Source organism: Poromitra crassiceps (genome assembly GCF_964638095.1).
Source record: "Poromitra crassiceps genome assembly, chromosome: 2".
NCBI lineage: Eukaryota > Metazoa > Chordata > Actinopteri > Beryciformes > Melamphaidae > Poromitra > Poromitra crassiceps.
Window position 1 is genome coordinate 19,844,107 of NC_139624.1, and position 23,814 is coordinate 19,867,920.

General features: G+C 43.4%; 1 protein-coding gene across 1 annotated transcript in view; it reads right to left on the reverse strand.

Moving 5' to 3' along the window:
• Positions 1 to 1,767: 1,767 nt before the first annotated feature.
• The window catches only part of kiaa0930, a 50,652-nt gene continuing 28,605 nt past the window's right edge, over positions 1,768 to 23,814 (reverse strand). Inside the window, exons 3-10 of the mRNA XM_083658262.1 lie at positions 17,505 to 17,609; positions 16,674 to 16,751; positions 15,024 to 15,125; positions 11,565 to 11,705; positions 11,181 to 11,369; positions 8,339 to 8,501; positions 6,906 to 7,058; positions 1,768 to 6,337 (exon numbers count right to left, since the gene is read on the reverse strand). Coding sequence (XP_083514388.1) covers positions 6,297 to 6,337; positions 6,906 to 7,058; positions 8,339 to 8,501; positions 11,181 to 11,369; positions 11,565 to 11,705; positions 15,024 to 15,125; positions 16,674 to 16,751; positions 17,505 to 17,609 — 972 coding nt within the window. The 3' untranslated portion in view covers positions 1,768 to 6,296. The remainder of the gene's footprint in view (positions 6,338 to 6,905; positions 7,059 to 8,338; positions 8,502 to 11,180; positions 11,370 to 11,564; positions 11,706 to 15,023; positions 15,126 to 16,673; positions 16,752 to 17,504; positions 17,610 to 23,814) is intronic.

Here is a 23,814-nt window from a genome sequence, read left to right on the forward strand (position 1 = left end):
TGGTGTTCTATGTTGCGTGCATGGTCGTGTGTTGCACACAAAGATCATATATACGGAAGATGAACACTCCAACTTACTTCCTTGACAGCTAGATCCACATTTTTCTTCTCGCCAATTCTCAATGGCTTCCTTGTTCAAAGTTTACATTTGTTGTCTGCGCAGCCCACCACACAACAGCTTTTAGCTGTTTAATTCAAGGGAAAAAAAGCTGGTGTATGGGAGTGAATGGAGAGCTTTCCCCTGTGATGGGCGTGGCTTATTTCATGCAGCGTCTCTCTTGGCCATATTTCTGATCTGTGCGTGCATTAGAAAAGTAGAGACATGCCCCTCCTGCTAGTTAGCTTAGCCTTAGCACAATGACTGGTAGTCTGCAGGACTGGTTAGCCTACCCCTGTTAAGTCACCAAATACACATTCCAACGGTGCCAAAAGCTGTTCTGTACATGATGTGACTCGTGTACTCCCCACGTTATGAAAGAATGATGCAAAATTATGAGACGTAATTTTTTTGTAAAAAACAGCTGGAACTACTTGCCTGGCAAAACCAGAAGTTCCGGCTAGTATTTGCTTAAAAAAGTTCATAATGTGAATGCACGAGCCACAACATGTACTTAGGAGTCTGGTTCCTTGTATAACTTCGTTCACTTTTTGGGGGGATTTTAAATAAAAACTATTTCTGAAAACCTTACAGCATAATGCACTTACTGTAAAAGGCTACACAGCTCTTCTGTGTGTGCTTGACAGGGTCTTATTTAGTGTAAACTCATTCATAGAGTCCACTGGACCAAAGCAAGATATCCCAAATTTACAATTTACATTTTTTTTTACCCAATCCCTTGCAAAGCATGTTGACATGTTTTGGTGTTGCCCCAATCTGTTTACTTTCTGGACAGATATATTTGATACATTATCTGAAATAATTGGTACACAAATCAGTCCAGACCCTTCACACTACAACTACAACTGACCAAAAGGAAGAAAGATATAATTACCTTTGTCACTTTGTTGGCGAGATGATTAATCTTGCTTAAATGGAAGTCCACTGTACCCCCTTCTCATGCTCTTTGGATTAAAACCATTTTAAATTGCAGAAAGTTGGAAAAAGAATTACACACTTAATGGGTCTGTCTGTGGACAAATTCTATGGAATGTGGGTCCCCTTCTTTTCCTATGTTAAAGAACTACATTTCCCTGCAGTTCCAGATTGATGTAGGCTATATCTATTTCAATGTATGACCTTGTTATCTTGTCGGATGGAGGTGAGGACGTAAAAGGCCTGACATGAATACGGCATGTGGGATGTGGAAGGGGATGGTGTTGCCTGATTTAAGTTGACCTGAAAACTAATGTAACTATTTTCTTTCTTTTCTTTTTGGTGTGTTTGTATGTGATTACCCTGTCTTGTCATATCGTGGATGTTCTATATTCTTACGGAATAATTTACAAGTGCAATTATTGTATAAAGTTTATATTTATATTTATTTTCGAGATTTTATACTATAAACTATCTCGAAAATCCAATAAACAAAGTTGGGGGGGAAACTTTACAGCATAACAAATCAGTGACTGTCTATGTGATCCAATCTGTGTTTCACAATAGTATTTCACGCATAATTAGTGGTGTAATAAAAAACAACACAACAGTTATAAAGTAAAAAAGACAACTTAGGTCAATATTCTGACCCTTGCTTAAGCACATTTTGGGAAACAAGTAACCACACCTGCTGCAGGCAATTATCCTGTTATCAATCACAGTCCAACTGGGACATTCCAGGTGGCTCCGCCCCAATCCAACCATAAATGGGCAATGCCAATTACCACATGACACATACTGTATATGAGCCTGATTATCAGTTGAACAGGGACATTACATGCAGGTGTGTGCAGTCACTGGATATGTTAGTCGTTCTTTTAGTTCATCCTTAGCAGGCATCCTAAGCACAGTTTGAGCCCAGCAGTAGCATCCTAAGCACAGTTTGAGCCCAGCAGTAGCAGGCAAATGACGAAGCGGTGGACAGAGAAAATCCTGGCTAGACAACATCAGGGAAGGAATGGAGTGGCTGCAGCTTCTCAACCCAACATGCACAACAGCAGACCAAGAGCTGTGGAGAATGTATTCAGCCCAACTTCACAAGCCTTATCCGACCTAGAGGAACCACCAAGAAATATCCATTCTCTGCATTATTTTAATACAAATAAAGATGTAGGACAGGAATGAAGAAAATAAAGACCACACTGATTCATAACAGGCCTAAAGTCATGTTGTCTGGCGCACTTAGTGACAAGCAAGACAACAGTAAAACTGACAGGTTTTTGTATTGAGTTTGGCGTCACTGGGCGTAACCCATAGGAAAGGGAGCCCCGTTCCCCCAGCGTTGCGTAGCAACAACACCGGAAGGTGTCCTCAATAATAGCACATATCTATGAATGAATCACTTCTTGCTGGCTACAACTTCAAAGTATTTCTTTCTTCAGCTTGATACATATAGTTACTATGTTGTCTGCCATGACTTTTCGCCATAAAGATGATGTTTGCCTGAGTTGACTCTTCACTAGTAGTCTACCAATTGGAGAAAAAACAACAAATTGCATTTTTTTTCTGCTAATGTGTATTTCAATAAATAAATACAAGAAAAATTTACAATTTGGAAATGATGCAACAGAAGCATGGACTTAACATGCACATTACTTGTGTGTGTATACAAAAAGCAATGTTAAAGCATTGAAAATTGTGACATAACATGTTGGCAAAATCCCAAAAGTAACGAAATAAACACAAACCCAACAGTTTTCGAACCCCCTATAAAAGCATTTTACAGTGCACAACTCATTATACTCATATAAACGAATATCAAATGGTAGTTAAAGCAAGTCTCGACTATTCAACAGAGTGGATACATTCAGCCATAAAACGATACCACATTAACACTGAAGAGAAAACAGTGGCTCCTCTGTCACCTTGCGCTCCAAAAGCCTGCAAAGAGTCCAGACTGAAAGTGTCCTCTGTGTGTGTGTCTGTGAGGACCATCATCTAGAGATGCATACATACATAGAACATGGAGAACACTGCTGAGTGACTTTGATCAGGAATAGCTTCATCTCTGAGTTCTGAGGACTAATAATCAACAATATGAACAATAATGCTCAACAACAGCGGATTCGGCAAGTTTTGGCTTCGGTCTTCATACGACAGGAATACAGCAGGTTTTGGTAGGCAGTCCAGTCAGTCTTCTTCATACTACAGGAATACAGGTTTTGGTAGGCAGTCCAGTAGGTCAACTTTGCTGTTAAAGCTGAGAGAGTTCACCCCACACATCCATCTAGACTGTTTTGGTGTGAATTGCTGAGTTTTGGAGATATTGACCGTAGAGATGACTGCCTTCTCTCCATGGAACTGGATAGCACTTGGCGTGTGGTACTCAACGTATCACACACACACACATGAATATATAGATATATATCTATATATATTCTCATCACTTAACAGCCAAGCTGACCTACAGGACAACTTCCCAAAAAAGTGTTGCATAGAGTACCGCAGGAATGAGTCCGGAAAACATGGCTGCTAGCACTTACAGCTCGTAGGGGGGAAAAGGCAATGGGATTTTTGTATGGGAATTTCGGTTAAATGCCTGAAATCTCTGTGGTTAACAAAGGTTTATGAAACGGCAAAGTTTGTCTTCAGCAAGATCATCTTTAATCTTCACTTTTATGACTGTGACAACTGGTGAGCTGCGGACCCTGACGGAAGCACGAGACGGGTGGAAGGTCTGACATCACGTCTGACGGTGGCCATTCTGGCCTGAGTCGACACCGTGAGTGAATTTATGAAAATTGCATTTAAAAAAAAACGCATTTACGCTTGAAAAGTCATAAAAGTATTCTGGGACAAAATATTTGACTGGTACTCCAAGTCCTACAAAATAACCCTACAGCCGGAGGCAGAACTCACCATCTTCACTGTGTCTGAGCCTGTTTGTCTTGTTCGTATGTTCTATAAAAATTGGGGGAAAAAAGTCATAAAAGTGGTCCTCATTTGTGAAGATGATCTTGCTGAACACAAACTTTGCTGTTTCATAAACTTTTGTTAAACACAGACCTGATTTCATGCATTTAACCGAAATTCCCATACAAAAATCTCCCTGCGGTACTGCTTTAAAGTCACTGTGCACAGAGTTTCTTTGGAAGCCAGGGCTGGTTGAGAGCAATGCCCACCGTTCTTATAAAGGATGAGAATCAAAATGGAAGGAGCATTTACAAGTGTGGAGAAACGATAGAACCTGACGAGAAATCAAACAGGTCAACATTGAAATGACATAAATACAGTCAGAGGCAGATCTTAAGGCTTTAGGGACCAGAGAGGAAAAGGGGTCACTCACTTTACTTTGAACACACCAACACCTTGTATCCCTGCACAAAAACCCTACGGCTATAGGCTTTGGACAGAGGTGGGTCAAATAATAAAACCTTGAAAATATCATTTATTATTATTAGTAGTATTATTATTCATGGTTTGATTTAGCTTTCTTAGGTGCCAGAGGGGTGGGGCTTACCTCATAAAATAATACAATGAGAGCCAGGGTAACTTCATTGACACTTTGACATGTTAAACCCCACCCATCTTGCATTCCAAGGTGGGTAAAACAAACACTCATCCACACTTTTCCCCTCCGAATTCTAACTTTATTTTCAGAATTCTGATTTTAATCTCAGAATTCTGACTTTTCCCCTCAAACTCAAAATTCTGACCTTAAACTCAGACACTCAAGTAATTTTTTCACACGTAGTTTTAAACGATGTGTGGTGTAAAAAAATAAAATAAAAAAGAGGGAAAAAAAAAAAAAAGAAAAGGCGTCGCGACCCCAAAGTTGTGAACCACTGATGCACCTTCATTCCCAGGCCATTTGAAATGCATGAAAAACAGCCACTCCCCATCTTTAATATGTCCAACCCATGTAAGGAACGATGGATTTGACCCAACCTTGACCTCTGCTGCCTATTTTGCTAATCGAGCTCAACAGTGACTGCCCACTTTTTCTCAGCTCCCGTTCCATCAGAGAATTCCCCATTCATTCATTTTCTCCATAGACATTTAGAAAAGTCCTTGTATAAACAGTGTTAAGCCTGGAAACAAGCCAACCATCCACCTACTGAATCATGAGTGACCATAAAACATTTTACTTGGCGCAGAAGCTCAAATTACAATCAGGTTGGGGGAGGGAGGGACGGGGGTTCGAAATGTCTATGGAGAAAATGAATGGGGGAAAAGTGGGTGGTCACCATTGAGCTCTGCACACCTTGTACTACGCCTAGATATGGAGAATGCAGTAGTCTCGTAGTAACGAGTTCGACATTAGTCCTTTTTACAGGGTTCCCACAGGTCCTTGAAATCCTTGATAGTTTGTTAATTCTTTGAGACAAAAAAAATCGAGGACTTGAAAGTGTTTGAAAATAGACACAAATAGCCATAAGTCATTGTTGAATTGATATATTTTGTGCAAGAATAGAAATGGAAGTTCTTTTGATATATATCTTTTTTTTAACTGAATTAAGATGTTTGTTGTGAGCTTCTGTAAAGCTGCTAGTTCTCATTCTATAAACTCAAATATCGTGCACTTATTTCTAGGGCCATGAGCGATTGTGCACTCAACCCTCTGTGCCTTATTGTAATAGTGAGATTCTCAGTGTTGTCACAGTAATGAACCTTGATCTGTGTCTCAAACTAGGCCGTGTTGGGTCCTTAAATTTGAGGGAATTAGACCTGGAAAAGTATTGAAAACTCCCTGACCTGGAAAGTCCTTGAATGTGATGTTTAACAAGGTGTGGGAACCCTATTTTTTTACCTCACGTCACCGCAGAGAGAAAACCAAAAAACCACATCCACAACGAAATGAAAGAAAACCGGGGGGAGGGGCGGGCTTCATGTAATCGTTTAAAAGTGGAACGTTTCTCAAGACTTGTCAGTGATTCGTTAAAGCAGCAAGATATTTACATGAAAACGTCCTTTTCCTTCCTGGTCAGAGTTCAGCCAATGCCTTTATTCACGCCGAGGGTCTTTCACCTGCTAATCGTCAACACGCAGGAACTTAAAAGAAGGAAGAGGCACTTCTTGAATGGCTGGTTTGTTTGTTGTCCCCCAAAAGGTTTTTTTTTTTTACACTAGTCCTCTCTCCCCCTGTCAGGTAAAGCAGACGTTTGGTTGGTTCTTGCTCCGTCTTGACACTGGGTGGCGCTGTTGTCTCAGTGGCCTGATGCAACTAGGCACTTGGTAGTGATGCTCTGGGCGTCAGGGCTCTGCTATGTCATCAGGATGGGCTTCTGCCTCACCTCCAGGATGTCTGGCAAGAGAAGACAATGGAAGTTATTGTTGCACATGTTTTATGCTTTTTAATGCTCCCTGGAATTGTAATTAAGACCAAACTAATAATATTCTGTTTCAAGAAAATATTAAGTGAAAATGTTATGGGTTACAGCAGGGATACTCAACTTGCTTTGCCCGGGGGCCACTTTCGTGAAACGATAGAAGGCCAGGGGCCAGTTAATAAACAAACAATATACATTTTTCTGTAGCGGATTGTAGGTTTTTGGGGTGTCGGCCGGAGTTTAGTCTGACAATGTTGTGCACACCGGATAGTTAGTTAGGTTAAGTACCGTACATACATAAGTGCCTGGGTAGCGAGCAGACGGCAGTATTTGACAATTTAGCAGCTAAATCAAAGATTATTGAAAGATATTCCAGACTGAAATGCTATAACAGAAGTATTGGCCAGAATGACATGAACATTTGGACACTTATTCAGCGGGTATCTTGCATGTTGCGTTCAGGTGCACTGTAATTTTTTGTTTGTTTTTTGTTCTGGTGATGCAGTGGAGAGGCAGGGTGAGTGTGTGAGGTTGAACTGGGACCTGTGGTGATGCGGTGGAGAGGCAGGGTGACGTAGGTGAGGTGGGAGTAGAGCAGGAAGTAGTCCTCCGTGCGGTTGAGCTTGAGCCAGGAGCCGACCAACGAGCGGCCCGTCCCCGACAGAGAGCGTGAACGAAGGTTGGTGTTTTGGAGATCTGGAAGAACACAAAACACACACTGCTCTTACTTTTGTGTGCGTGTGTCTATGTGTGCGTGTGTCTATGTGTGTGTGTGTCTATGTGTGTGTCTATGTGTCTATGTGTGTGTGACCATTTCTCCCCCTTTTTGCTCCCATTATTAAGGAGGAAACATGACATATTGTGATCAGGTGACAGAGAACATATCAGTTCAGTATCATAACAGTTGAGATATTCTCTCCTAAATGAAGCATACACATACATATTTAAAAAAAAAAATCCTATTCACCTGTAGTGTTAAAAGGGCCATTTTGGCCATTTTCAGGTTTTTCGCCCGGTTTAAGTTTAAATTAATAATAATTAATATATGGCAATTCCTGTGTGTTGCCATTCTGAACAATCTGTAGTGAGTTTATATGCTAATTTATGCATATTTAATGATATACAGTGTTGCCTAAATTGCAATATGATCTTTTTTTTTTAAGAAAAAGTGTAATCAAATTTGTTTCTTTTAATTTGAAGATTAAACTGGTAGAAATTCATGGCAATATTTTTTAAGGACAAAAAAAAATCCCATTCACTTAAAAAAAGGCAATTTTGGCCATTTTCTGTTTTTTTGTCCTGGATAGAGATTTTGGCACACATCCCACGTTGTTTGCAGGGGTCATAGAGACACTGCGTAACGCGTCATCATTCAGAAACCACGCCCAAGACGGGGGAAAACAGAACCCCCCCTCCAATCCTGGCGTTCTCTTATGTCACGTGCATGGTTGCGTGTTGCACAAAAAGATTGTATATACGGAAGATGAACACTCCAACTTACTTCCTTGACAGCTAGATCCACATTTTTCTTCTCGCCAATTCTCAATGGCTTCCTTGTTTTGCTCAGGAGTGCAAAAAAACTTTAACTGGCGATTTTTAACATTTGTTGTCTGCGCAGCCCACCACACAACAGCTTTTAGCTATGTTTAATTCAAGGAAAATGACGCTGGTCTATGGGAGCGAACGGAGCGACTTCCCCCGTGATGGGCGTGGCCTATTTCATGCAGTGTCTCTATATTAGTCTATTACAGTTTAGATATTCTCTCCTAAATGAAGCACATACAGTACATATCTGAGCCAGGTCCTAGACTAATTCACATTAAGTCCTGTAAAGTGACTCATTTGTCAAATCCCCTGATATTTCCTAACATCACTGGAGAAGTGATGAAATTCCCAATCTAGACTAGGCTCCACCTCACATGATTCTGTAATATTGTAGAGAGAAATTCCATGAAGAATGGGAAGTCTGCCTCTACCTCCTTCGTCTTCCTCCTCCCTGAAGAACTCTCCGCTGTCATTGGCAGAGTGGGACTTCTTCATCTGGGCCATGTGGTTGCGGGGCACCTTGCGCCGGAGAGACGGGGAGAAGAAGGAGGGCCGGTTCCTCTCCGGGGTGGGAGGTGTGCTGAACGAGGTCACCTGAGAGAAGAAACGTCATCAACCTCAACCCAGGTAGTGTTACATTTGTCGGCTATTTTTTTTATTTAGTCTTAGTTCTGTGTCAAATGTCCTTGTTGTCAAATGTTTTTATCATATTTAGTCAACCTCATCCTGCTTTTATTTAGTCAAGTTTTAGTTGACTAAAAGTCAGAGTATTTTAAGCCCCTAATATCCCACTAATATCCACAAACTAGTGGCATTTTCTTCAGTCTAAAAGTTTCTAAGCCGGGCCATTTAGAGCAACCCTGCAAGTGAGTTGGGTTTTTATGCGACAGCTCTGCACGCCATGGCGATATAAATCTTGGCGGTGGTGGTCCAACGCGTGATTTTCTGTTTCTCCTCCTGATTTGCTGCCCCTTTTCCAGCGTGAGTCAGTGAGATTCAGTGATTCCCACACGCTGAAATTTGACTTTCTTAACACGTTCACTGCCATTGGCGAGTCAACTCGTCAAGCAGAAACCAACGGTTGACTGCCAATGGCGAGTCAACTCGTCAAAAATGTTTTTTTTTTTTTTTTTGATGGTGGGACGTTGATCTAACCCTTTTACATCTCCTATATAAATATGGGAGCCACCGAACGTGTACAACCCATTCCACCGACCCACTAAGTGGCGACAGTGCTCTCCAGACTAGAAAAAGCCGAGCCAAAACTGCAGGGGAACGCGCGAGGAAACCATTCTCATACTGTAAAATGGATTGGCGAAAACGCTTTCGCTTTCGCGCATTATCGCGCTGGGAGCTGGCGGTGGGGGATTGCAAATTTGCATAATAGATTATGGGTGCAACACACTTTGAAACACCGGCAGAAAGCCCACAATCGCACGCAGCTTCATTCCAGCTGAGCTCACAACCGAAACGAACGAGCCCCATGCAAACTCGCCCAAAGAGCAGCCGCCAGCAGCCAGGCAGCACAGACAGGCAGAGCCTCGCTTGTACCGCTGCAGCCACGGAGGGAGGAGTTTGAAGGAGAGGGGGGTTTCCTGCTGCTATGGAGGAAATTACTGTTCAAAACTATTGTTTAGATGTCTGACGTCTTACGCCAAAAATAAATGGTTAAAGTGACTGTTCTATCGAATTTCACAAAAAGCCATTTATCTCAGCTTAAATTTTCAGACGCTGAAACCATGCTGTATTCTACTGCTAATGCCTACATAACTACTAACTCTACAAACTAACTCTTTTAGACAGAGAAAGCACACATTCTATTAGTTCTTTTGAGATAATTTGTGTTCACAAAATCTTAGCAGAAAAGAATCCTCGGCTCTTGAAAGATGAGCCAGAATCCTAAAAAAAAAACCTTGGCAGAAGCTACCTACAGTATTGAAAAAACGGCTGGCAGTGATTGTGTTAACAGTTAATTACTTTAGTTTACATTGATGGAATATGCCGACACAACAAAGCATCTCTCTCTCATGCTGCATGCACGAGCTCCAGGCGGCAGGCACATAGACTGCGTCAAGTCAGCCAGAATGTATAAGTAGGTCATCCGCTTTAGCTCTTTCAAAATAAAACTCTTGTTGTAACGTTAACAATTAGTTCACTAAATTAGTTAATTTAGTGAACGTCTAGTTTTCATCAGTGAAAATAGGTACTCGACGAACATTTTTCGTCATAGTTTTCGTTGATGAAATTAACATTGAAGTCAGGCTTCCCAACAGCAAATTCAAGGACTTTCCAGGCCCAACACTGAGAATTGTTATAATGAGAACTAGCAGAAGCTCACAGACAATTATAAAGAGACTTGGATGTGTGAACACTTCTCAACTGTGCTGTGTTAGTGATGGCAGACTCTCTTGCCTTCTCTAACAGCCCAGCCCAGCAAAACAATCAACTGTATTGTGTAATTATGTAAGTTCAGCAATAGATGTCTATTTTCAAAAACTTTTAAAACTTTTAATGCCTTGATTTTTACCACAAGGTCAAGAGAAGGCTTTTTAGGCGGCGATGATGTCATCAGTGATGATGTCATCAGTTATGTCATCAGGCTTTAAACCTGCCAAACTTGGGCTGTTGAAAGATGTAGTTTCCTCGAATAGGCTTGAGTTGCATGAGGTTGCCTGGGTGCTACATGATACACGTCATGTGGTCCTGGGCAGGAGCTGCCCTTGTTTTGCACCATGTGACATTGTTGATTTGACTTTATTGGTAGAAAGGTCAACTTGAAAGAATCAGGAGTGGCGCAACCCCTAACACACACACACACACACGGCACGCACGCACGCACGCACGCACACACACACACACACACACACACACACACACACACACACACACACACACACACACACACACACACACACACACACACACACACACACACACACACACACACACACACACACACACACACTCTTCTGCCTGGCTAGCTGTGTGTTTCTGTTCTGCTTGTGTATCTGGCCACAGACAGAGATGAGGAACTGAGTGGCTCCAGGGTCACTTCACATGTTGCTTATGAAAACTGCCTGTCCAACCGGCCTCACATGGAAAACGACAACATTGGTCGATTTTCAAGGTGGTTAAAACCATTGTTTACGAATGCGACCTCTGGAAGTGAATGTGTGCGTGGGCCTGTGTGCATGCATGTGTGTGTGCGTGCGCCCGTGTGCCTGCGTGTGCGTGTGTGTGCGTGTGCCCGTGTGCCTGTGTGTGTGTCCTCACCCTCTCATGCAGCGGTGAGTCCTGGTCCTCCTCGGTGCCACACGGGGACGTGTCCCCTGTGGGGACCCTGCTGACGGCCATCTCAGCATGGCCTTTCCCCTGCGGACCCTTCATCCTCACAAACTCCATGTTGTTGTACTTGTAGAAACCGAAGGACATCCTCTGGGCCATCTTGGCAGCTACACTCACCTAGAGCACAGCACACACACGACAAAAGCTTCAGTTAGAAGAGCTCAACAATGACTTGGAGAGAAAAAAAGGTTGCGGTTCATTTCGTAAAATGATATATGAATGAATCGCAGTTTTATAACAAAATGATGGTACTGGAATTTGTAGTAATGTATAAGTTCCCAGCTGCTGGGCTGAGAGGTTGGAGCTTCCCACCCGGTTGTCGTAGACCTTCTTGAGGGCTTCGTAGCGGATGGATCCTTGGAAGATGACGCCCTGGAATGTGTTGCTCTTGTCACTGGCCACCAGCTCCACACACACCATCTCCCCCTCGCCCACAGTCATATCACTGAACACCTGCACACACACATTTGTATTACTATAGCCTACCGGTGAGCACTTTCATTGATGACATTCATTCCCTAATCCCAAACCCTAAAGCTGGAATTCTGCTAGATGTATGGATGGACTGTCCCTGGAAATGAGAGACACGGTATCCTGACGAGAAAACGTTTGGTGCTTTTATACTATGTGCGGGTTTCTCCTCGCGGAGTGACCGTTATTTGTGAAAACTCCACTTTTCAATATATTATTAGTTTTCCGTGTAGTTAGAAAATGTGGGGTGTGTACGGCCAGGCGAACAGGAGACTTGCGGAGGGGCGTATCTGCTGATTTGACATCACTTAGCCGCACGGACACTCGTGGTCCTCGCGGATGCGTCTAGCATAATTCACGCATAACCAAGGCTTTAGCCATTTCATGCTTCTTGAGCTGACCGGATAGCTATATTAGCAGGAGCACTAATAGTAGTAGTATGATAGGCAGCGGTTGCGCTAGACTTTTTCCTTGTCCTTCACGATGGTTGTAAGACAGGGTTGTAAGAATTCCGTCATTATCAATTATTGCATTTATAAGAGAGGAAATATGAATAGAGATATGACCATGCGGCCACTTTTCACATCAGCACACAAGAAACACACACACACACACGCAGGCACGCACCACCCACACACACACACACACACACACACCCACACACACGCACACGCATACACAAACAAACACACACACACACACACACACACACACACACACACGCACGCACGCACGCACGCACACACACACACACACAGTGAGATTCCTTCTATAAGCCTCTCAAATATGAACAACGCAATTTAGACAATTACAATTCATTACAATAAATACAATTACAATTACCCCCCCCCCCATCAAAAGCCACTTTACAGCTACAGCAGCTGGACTACACTCGTTACTTTAGTATTATAGCTGCTTCTCCTACTAGAACTTCTACTCCATTAGATGACTCTTGTTAACTACATCGCACACCGCTTGGACTGTAATTCCTATTTCATTTAATGCCCTTTTTTTTTTAAATGGAACAATAAGCGAACAAGACAAACAAACAGGCTCAGACACAGGAAAAGAAAAGAAAACATACATCACTGACATTTAGCATAATAACGTGGTGCTACCAGCCACATAAGGTGCTTATGTGCTTGTAAGAGATATTGTGCATAGGATCCTACGCAAAAAAAAAAAAAAAAAAATAACTTTACCACTATTTCTTCATAAGTTGTAGCTGTCATAGACTGTGTTGCATAGTTGATTGCTCTATTGCTGACAAAAGCGTCTGCCAAATGACGTAATGTAAATGTAATGTAATGTAATGCAAGGGCTCCATGGAAAACCAGTCGGACAAGGCATCCGTTACCCCTAACCTCAGTCACTAGGCATTCTTAACCTGGTCAAAGTAGAATTTGATGCCTATTAAACTTGGACTGTAAATTCATATTTAATGCCTACTTAACATTCCTCCTATTCGTGTATTTCATTGGACTGCACTTATTGTGATTTGTCTTTTAGATAGTTTTCCTATTTTCTTTTATGTCTGAATATTGATATGACCGCTATGCTGCATACTTAGGCCATGTCCACACGGAGACGAGTTTAGGTGTATCCGCTAAAGTTTTTTGTCATATAGACGTTTCGTCCAGATGGAACCGCGTTCTGGGACTATACGTTCTGGGAGTATACGCTAATTTTTCAAAACGGGTCCCAGAGTGATTAAATCTGAAGACGCCACCCTTGCATTTCCGTGTTTACAACCCATACGCATCTTTCCTGAAACGATGACGCCATAGCCCCACCTCTCTCCAGCAGCAACAATAATCATGGCAGTAGCGTTCGTGCTACAGCAGTGGGAATCTTGCAGCAAAATATAATGCTCCTCTATTACCACCGTCAGCAACAAGTGGACACGGAGAACAGCGTGTAGCCTACAACATCCTCAGGGCTCCACACAGCTGACTCTTCCCATCCACCCCTCCCCTCCCTTCATCGGATATTTCCCAGAAGGCTTAGCGGCGGCTACATTTTTACAATAACACAAACAAAATCAGGCTTAACGTGTTAGATAGAAATTATATTTATTTTTAATACAACATGCAATTCTGGAATATTTTAATATTGGACAAAATGAAATGAAATGAAATGTAAACCCTGAATGCAACCAACATACTCTCTTGCCCTATATATAGCCCTCGTAAATACAACGTGAATAGGGAAGTGAGAGGTTTGAGGAACACGCGGTTGCACTGTGATGTCTGTGATATCCGCTCGTGTCCGTCCACTCCAACAACTTTAGCTTACTTGACGCGACTTTTTCCAATAAAAACACATTTATGCCATGAGTTTATATAATGTATATTTATGTTGCATCATTTAGCCTGTGCTGTGATGTGCAGGAGCGGCCAATACGCTGGGATGTGTTTGCAACATGTCTAAAGATCATGGAAGTGGATGATATCAGGAACGTCACCGATAGTTAACGTTCTATATTGTAGGCTACAGGGAGACCATCAGCCCTGCTGAACAGCTCTGCATTTGCCTGTATACTGTAGGTTTCATCATTTTATTCATCGACATGGCAAACCTCCCCGCAAAGCCAAGGGTTTAAGCTGCTGCTACAGTGAGATACACATTATAGACTGTGCGCCCCTAGAGGTTGTATGCCATTATTGACGAGATTGTCTTTCTCTGTTATTCTACAGCAGTTTCAGTGGTTTCATGTGGATACACACATTTCTTGAAACGTTTCCATGTTTATGGAAAACTTTTCTGAAACGAAAAAAAAAAAGATAGCTTCCGTCTCCGTGTGGACATGGCCTTATACTAAGACAAATTCCTCGTATGTAATCTTGCATATTGTGGCAATAAAAGTGATTCTGATACAATTAAAATATGAACAAGCCATTTACAAGAAATTAAACTGAACTCAATTGACCTGCTGTAGCCTGAACTCAAACCTTCCTCCTCGTCCGCATGGACTTAAACTGGGTGCTCAGCTTGCTTGTGCGTAATCAATGAATGAATGAATGAATGAATGAATGAATCAATCAATCAATCAATTGAATGCTGCAGAGATGGTTTTGCAGCATTGTCTCGCTTGGACTAATGGCTTCTCATGACCATTTTAATTTCATTCCGAAGACCGAATCCATACTAAATCAACAAGACAAGAGTATTTGAACGGAGTATTTCCCGACCCTGCCACCACCATGCGCTTCATTGCGTCATTGTTAAAATGTTCGGTAAAAGAGGGAAACTATTGGGTCAACTCAAGCCCACTGACGACAGGACAAAAGGGGCAGTTACCTCCTCAAAGTTGTCGATCATGAAGAAGATGTTTGGGTAGCTCATCTTGGACTCCTCCCCTTTGCTATCCATGGCGTGTTTGCTGGGAGATGCAAACACTTCCTGAGAGATGGGGGACAAGAACAAGACTATTTTGTCATCTTATATATTCCATGTGTGTTGCCAAGTCCTGCCCTGGCCTGTTGATTAGCCACACTGTTCACCAGTATTTCTTTTGACAAATAACCTCATGTTGTGCTCAAAGTAAAAAAAGAAGAAGAAGCTGTTGCTAAAAACAGGTGATGACATCAGACACAATGGACATCTATGTCATGTCATGTCATGACTGATATAATAATTAATACTGTCTGTTATAAATAGCTAGCCTGGCGTTAGCCAGTTGTTAGCTTCATTCATTAGCTAAGTGTTCGCCAGGCTCAAAATGCCACTGTTAATAACTTTTAACCAGCTCGAGTCACGCTCTTTCCATAAAGCCCATCAGCTTTGATATTTATTGGCCGGTTTTGTTGATAATATTGCAATATTGTGGCTTCTAAACAAACGTTTTTACGAAGATATGACCTGAAACAGTATGGCCGCCCACTTCATATTGAAGGCAAGAGACGCTGTTCTGCGCTGCAGCCATGATGTTGCTGTGGAACAAACTATTAGCCTTCGGTTCTTATCAATGTAAGATCTTCGGCCAAATCAGGAGACGTGCGACTATACAGATATGAACGTTTTCATAGAACACCAGTTATGCAGGTGGGAAAACTGAGTGGAGGGGGCCTTTAAAGACATGAGATACATGAGGCCTCACACGTGTAAAGTGAAGTGTTGAGCTAAGCTAATGGCAGTGTCTCTGGCTAGCTAAAGTGTTGAGCTAAGCTAATGACAGTGTCTCTGGCTAGCTAAAGTGTTGAGCTAAGCTAATGACAGTGTCTCTGGCTAGCTAAAGTGTTGAGCTAAGCTAATGACAGTGTCTCTGGCTAGCTAAAGTGTTGAGCTAAGCTAATGACAGTGTCTCTGGCTAGCTAAAGTGTTGAGCTAAGCTAATGACAGTGTCTCTGGCTAGCTAAAGTGTTGAGCTAAGCTAATGACAGTGTCTCTGGCTAGCTAAAGTGTTGAGCTAAGCTAATGACAGCGTCTCTGGCTAGATAAAGTGTTGAGCTAAGCTAATGACAGTGTCTCTGGCTAGCTAAAGTGTTGAGCTAAGCTAATGACAGTGTCTCTGGCTAGCTAAAGTGTTGAGCTAAGCTAATGACAGTGTCTCTGGCTAGCTAAAGTGTTGAGCTAAGCTAATGACAGTGTCTCTGGCTAGCTAAAGTGTTGAGCTAAGCTAATGACAGTGTCTCTGGCTAGCTAAAGTGTTGAGCTAAGCTAATGACAGCGTCTCTGGCTAGATAAAGTGTTGAGCTAAGCTAATGACAGTGTCTCTGGCTAGCTAAAGTGTTGAGCTAAGCTAATGACAGTGTCTCTGGCTAGCTAAAGTGTTGAGCTAAGCTAATGACAGTGTCTCTGGCTAGCTAAAGTGTTGAGCTAAGCTAATGACAGTGTCTCTGGCTAGCTAAAGTGTTGAGCTAAGCTAATGACAGTGTCTCTGGCTAGCTAAAGAGCTAATGACAGTGTCTCTGGCTAGCTAAAGAGCTCGGAGGACTCCAGTTGTCCTACCTGACATTTCTTCTTGTGGATGTGGATGTCTCCTGCATCTGAGCGTGTGCAGACGGCACAAGTCACCACATAGTCCAACTGAAAGAGAGCAGTTTCAGGTCAGTGTGGGTATCAGTACTCTGTCCCAAAGTCTACCTCAGCTTCCTTCAAGTCTCTATGTGAGTAAGCCCATTAGTGCCTAGGTGTCTTACTGTATCTACTGTATGTATCTGTTAGTCCAGGCAAAATTGTTCAGATTTACACACTAAAAGGACTTGCTGCGTGCATCTTTCTTGAGACGTGCCTGTATAGCTCGTGCCCGTATTGCAGCTTTCCCGAGAATTGAACGTGCCCATTCAATAACAAAATGGCCGATTGCTACTTGCAGCTTTCTCGAGGACTGCTCGTCCAAACGAGCTCACAGTCAACACTGCACGTCCTCGGGTCCCCAGCAATACACGCGCTAAGTGTGACGTTGATCGGACGGTTGTGGAGATATGCGAAGGACACACAGAGAGACATGGCACATCTGTTCAGGGCACCAAACTCTACAGACATACCAATACCAATGTTAATGTCATGTACATTTCACCTGGACTAGCCTATATACATTATGTCTCTATTGCTTTTGCTACTGCAATAACCTAATTTCCCATGGCGATCAATTAAAGGTACAGGTTGGATAAAGCCCGTCTATCATGCACACATGTGAGAACGCTACCACTGCAATTATGTTGTATCTGATCTATTCATCTATTCACCCATCCACTCAATAGAGTATGGAAACTGTACGTGGGACTGTAATGTAATGTAATGTGGGACTAGGCAATTGAAAAAGGCATTGAATCTGACCTTCTGTAAGATAAGGTTGAGGTAGACACTCTCCTCCCAGTCAATGTCAGGGTCACCGAGGCCAGGCAGCTTCTTGGAGTCCCTTCTGTAAACCTCCACCTCCACCTGAAACACAGCACACACACTCCTTCTGTAAACCTCCACCTCCACCTGAAACACAGCACACACACAGTCCCTTCTGTAAACCTCCACCTCCACCTGAAACACAACACACACACAGTCCCTTCTGTAAACCTCCACCTCCACCTGAAACACAGCACACACAGTCCCTTCTGTAAACCTCCACCTCCACCTGAAACACAGCACACACACAGTGCCTTCTGTAAACCTCCACCTGAAACACAGCACACACACAGTCCCTTCTGTAAACCTCCACCTCCACCTGAAACACAGCACACACACTCCTTCTGTAAACCTCCACCTCCACCTGAAACACAGCACACACAGTCCCTTCTGTAAACCTCCACCTCCATCTGAAACACAGCACACACAGTCCCTTCTGTAAACCTCCACCTCCACCTGAAACACAGCACACACACAGTCCCTTCTGTAAACCTCCACCTCCACCTGAAACACAGCACACACACAGTCCCTTCTGTAAACCTCCACCTGAAACACAGCACACACACAGTCCCTTCTGTAAACCTCCACCTGAAACACAGCACACACACAGTCCCTTCTGTAAACCTCCACCTGAAACACAGCACACACACAGTCCCTTCTGTAAACCTCCACCTGAAACACAGCACACACACAGTCCCTTCTGTAAACCTCCACCTGAAACACAGCACACACACAGTCCCTTCTGTAAACCTCCACCTGAAACACAGCACACACACAGTCCCTTCTGTAAACCTCCACCTCCACCTGAAACACAGCACACACACAGTCCCTTCTGTAAACCTCCACCTCCACCTGAAACACAACACACACACAGTCCCTTCTGTAAACCTCCACCTGAAACACAGCACACACACAGTCCCTTCTGTAAACCTCCATCTGAAACACAGCACACACACAGTCCCTTCTGTAAACCTCCACCTGAAACACAGCACACACACAGTCCCTTCTGTAAACCTCCACCTGAAACACAGCACACACACAGTCCCTTCTGTAAACCTCCACCTGAAACACAGCACACACACAGTCCCTTCTGTAAACCTCCACCTGAAACACAGCACACACACAGTCCCTTCTGTAAACCTCCACCTGAAACACAGCACACACACAGTCCCTTCTGTAAACCTCCATCTGAAACACAGCACACACACAGTCCCTTCTGTAAACCTCCACCTGAAACACAGCACACACACAGTCCCTTCTGTAAACCTCCATCTGAAACACAGCACACACACAGTCCCTTCTGTAAACCTCCACCTGAAACACAGCACACACACAGTCCCTTCTGTAAACCTCCACCTGAAACACAGCACACACACAGTCCCTTCTGTAAACCTCCACCTGAAACACAGCACACACACAGTCCCTTCTGTAAACCTCCATCTGAAACACAGCACACACACAGTCCCTTCTGTAAACCTCCATCTGAAACACAGCACACACACAGTCCCTTCTGTAAACCTCCATCTGAAACACAGCACACACACAGTCCCTTCTGTAAACCTCCATCTGAAACACAGCACACACACAGTCCCTTCTGTAAACCTCCATCTGAAACACAGCACACACACAGTCCCTTCTGTAAACCTCCATCTGAAACACAGCACACACTTCTGTGAAACCGCACTCAGTACTGCACATAATGGCGTTTCATTGTGACTTTTCATGGGTCGTTTGTCACTTATCACTGTACAATGTAACACGACGATCACTTGGCTGCCGCTCTGACCATGAAAGCCTTGGTGCCAGCGTGGAGCGAGCGCACGATCTGCGGAGGTCTGCCTCGCGGTGCCTCGCTCCACTATGTGGAGCCCTTAAGCCTACAGAAATACGTCATGCCTGCGGTACTCTTGACCCAGTTGTGTTATGACTTCCTGTTCAGAACACCGTCTGTTTGACCTGCTCACTGGTACTGTGCTGTCACAGGAAGTGTCAACACAACAGGAAGTAACTGGCTGACTCCTGTGTTGGAACATAAGGTGAATAGGGGTGGATCTTAAAAAAAAATGGAGATAGCTCCGGGTGAAGAAATTCAATACCAGAAATTCATCTATTGCATTGAATTAATATTCCTACATATCATATCGCTCTAAATGAGCCAATATCATCCTTGTATTGTATCGCAACCACGTATCGTGATATGTATCGTATTGTTCAAACGTATCGTTCCAGCCCTACCAGAAAAAACGCTTTAAAGTGATGTCGGAAAACTTTACCAACCAAACCAATCTGTGCTGCTGTATAAAGGGATGAGAGAGGCAAAAGCAACTGGGGATTCAGTGCCTTGCTCAAGGGCACCTCGGCAGCAGTTATTGAGAGAGGGGCGAGTGTTACCTCTCTAATGTTAACGTTAACGTTAGTTCTCTAACGCAGTGGTTCTCAAATGGGGGTCCATGGCACTTTGCCAGGGGGTCCGCAAAAAGTTTTCGGGGGGGAGGGGGGGGGGGGACTTTTTTGTGTGTGCAAAAGCTTCATAGTTCATGTTATGCTTTAAATCTAAAATGGTTCATGGATTACATTCTAATCTGACAAACCTATCAATTTAAATGTCAAGCACGTTACGGTGGAAACAAGCTGAGCCCAAAATCACAAATCAGAATGAGGGGGTCCCCGGTATATTTTCTATCTTATAAGGGGTCCTTGGCTGAAAAACATTTGAGAACCTCTGCCTAACGTCTAGCTGTCACCATGCCACAGCCGGCAAAGAGAGGGAGGGGCCTATCCCACAGTCTGCAAAGAGAGGGAGGGGCCTATCCCACAGCCTGCAAAGAGAGGGAGGGGCCTATCCCACAGCCTGCAAAGAGAGGGAGGGGCCTATCCTTCAGCAGTAGATAAAGGTTGAATGAAATTAAATGACCTCTGAAGGGAGGTGGGGGGTCTGGGCATGTCAGGCTTCACATCAGTCAAAATCCATTTAGAGCACAGGAGCAGTTGCCATGGTTACATTATGGAACGTGTGTGTGTGCGCGTGTGCGTGCGTGTGTGTGTCTGCTTGTGTTTCGGCAGGGAATACCCCCAGAGGGCAAAAGTGAATTAGTATCTTTCTCAAAGACAACAAAGGGAAAGCAGCTTAATGCACACCGGCAAATGGCACAAAGAGAAGCAGCAATAGGTAGAGTAGCAACAAAAGTAAGAGGATATAAGATGAACATGGCATGATGGGTCACCATATTGCTTAACGACACATATTGTGATATACTGTATTGCAATACCTGCATCATTTATTGAAAACTTTTAAATGGAGATGAAAATGCTACTTGCTGTGTACCACCTGGGTAGTGTCATAATCACATTGTATTGATAAATCTGTGGACAGATTGAGTCGAAACTATTTAATTCAAAATTTCCATTCCAATTTATTAGAACGGTATTTGCAAATCTGCACAGTTGCACACTGTGTTACTGGACACAATGAAATAAAGAATAAAGTACATAAGTAATCTTATTGTGTCACTGAACACACGGCTGTGCAAAAAAATCGATACAGTATTGCAGAAAGAAAATTGAGATATATTGCCATATCGATTTTATTGCAGAGCCCTAGTGGCACGTACACCCTCCAAAGCCCCTGTGAACAACCTTCAAATTCAGATTTTGATCAAAATAGTGACTCATTTGCAGGTTAAGTGATAACCACACTGTTCCCAGTACAGGAAGTGGATTTGCTTTTGCCGTCGTTTGCCAGTCTATAAGACATTACTCGGAAAGAAATCTCTCGTCATTTGAATTGCTTAATCTGAATTCTAATCTGAACCCTAAAGCCAAGTGTTAATTCCACACACACACACACACACACACACACACACACACACACACACACACACACACACACACACACACACACACACACACACACACACACACAGCTTCTCACCAAATCTGCACTCCAATCTATCTAATCTGGGTTTTTGCCTTGACGTTTGTCGACTGCTGTCACTTACTTGTGTGCGTTTTAAATAAGCAGTGTTTCCTCTGGGATTTGGTTTGAAGCAGCAGGGAGGGGGGAGGGGGAGGGGCTGGCTGTACCTGGGTTTTGTAGGACAGTACGCGGGCGGGCGGAGAATAGCACAGATTGACTTTTCTAGGTTTGACACACCAAATTTCTCTTTTTACCATTTGGAATAATAGTCAAGACATCAAAACTAGAACATAACACAAATGGAATAATGCTGTGACCAAAAAAGTCAAACAAATCAAAGCTATCTTATAATTTAGATTCTTTAAAGAAGGCGCCCTGACTTCACGACATGTTTCATGACATTTCATATTATTCTGAAGCAGTGGGGGGCAAGATTTACCAGCGGGGGAAGGGGGGGGGGGGTGTAAATAGAGGAAACCCTGAATACTGTAAGTCAGAGTAGAATGAGGCAGACACAGAGACGACGCTTGACCCAACCTGGCCACACAATGATGCTATGTAACCACGGCAACACAGTGATGCTATGTAACCACGGCAACACAATGATGCTATGTAACCACGGCAACACAATGATGCTATGTAACCACGGCAACACAATGATGCTATGTAACCACAGCAACACAATGATGCTATGTAACCACGGCAACACAATGATGCTATGTAACCACAGCAACACAATGATGCTATGTAACCACAGCAACACAATGATGCTATATAACCACGGCAACACAGTGATGCTATGTAACCACGGCAACACAATGATGCTATGTAACCACGGCAACACAATGATGCTATGTAACCACGGCAACACAATGATGCTATGTAACCACAGCAACACAATGATGCTATGTAACCACGGCAACACAATGATGCTATGTAACCACAGCAACACAATGATGCTATGTAACCACAGCAACACAGCGATAGGGGGGCAGACATGTAGGATGAGGCAGACAGAGACTCAGCTGAGCATTATAGAATCTGAAGACCAAAGCTGCCCTGCTCTCCTGGCCATTTGGAACTGCACCGACACCGTCATTATCTGGACATTAAGTTCAGTAATAGGACTACAAAGTGTATACATATTAAAAACTCTTTACATTACTTTAAAATCTTTACATTACAGTATGTGTGCACATTTAATGTGCACATTTAAATGTACGTTTACATCATATTTGAAGCTCATAAAAAAAAGTCTTCAATTATCTATATTTGAAGGGACAGCTCACCCTAAAAATCCAAAATACATATTTTTTCCATCTAATCTGTAGTGCTATTTTGCTATCTGTTTTGTGTGTTAGTTGTCTGGGTTTTGGAGATATCGGCCGTAGAGATGTCTTCAATACAATGGAACTGGATGGGGCTCAAAGCATGACCCGGTTACTCCAGAGAATCCACAGACTTGTTGTTGTGAGCAGTTTCATGTAGGAAGGAACTCCCTTCTATTTTTGACCCAACTATACCCGCTAGCTAGCTGCTGCTAGTTTCCCATTCTTGATGTGACACTTGCTGTGGCCGAGCACAATTCTGCTGACAGACAGACAAACATGCAGACAGACATGCAGACAGACAGACACGCAGACAGACATGCAGACAGACAGACATGCAGACAGACATGCAGACAGACAGACAGACATGCAGACAGACAGACATGCAGACAGACATGCAGACAGACATGCAGACAGACAGACATGCAGACAGACAGACATGCAGACAGACAGACATGCAGACAGACAGACAGACAGACAGACATGCAGACAGACAGACATGCAGACAGACAGACAGACAGACATGCAGACAGACAGACAGACAGACATGCAGACAGACAGACATGCAGACAGACATGACATGCAGACAGACATGACATGCAGACAGACAGACATGCAGACAGACAGAGAGACAGACAGACAGACATGCAGACAGACAGACAGACAAACATGCAGACAGACAGACACGCAGACAGACAGACAGACAGACATGCAGACAGACAGACAGACAGACATGCAGACAGACAGACAGACAGACACGCAGACAGACAGACAGACAGACAGACAAACATGCAGACAGACAGACACGCAGACAGACAGACAGACAGACATGCAGACAGACAGACACGCAGACAGACAGACAGACAGACATGCAGACAGACAGACAGACAGACATGCAGACAGACAGACATGCAGACAGACAGACAGACAGACAGACATGCAGACAGACAGACAGACAGACATGCAGACATGCAGACAGACAGACATGCAGACAGACAGACAG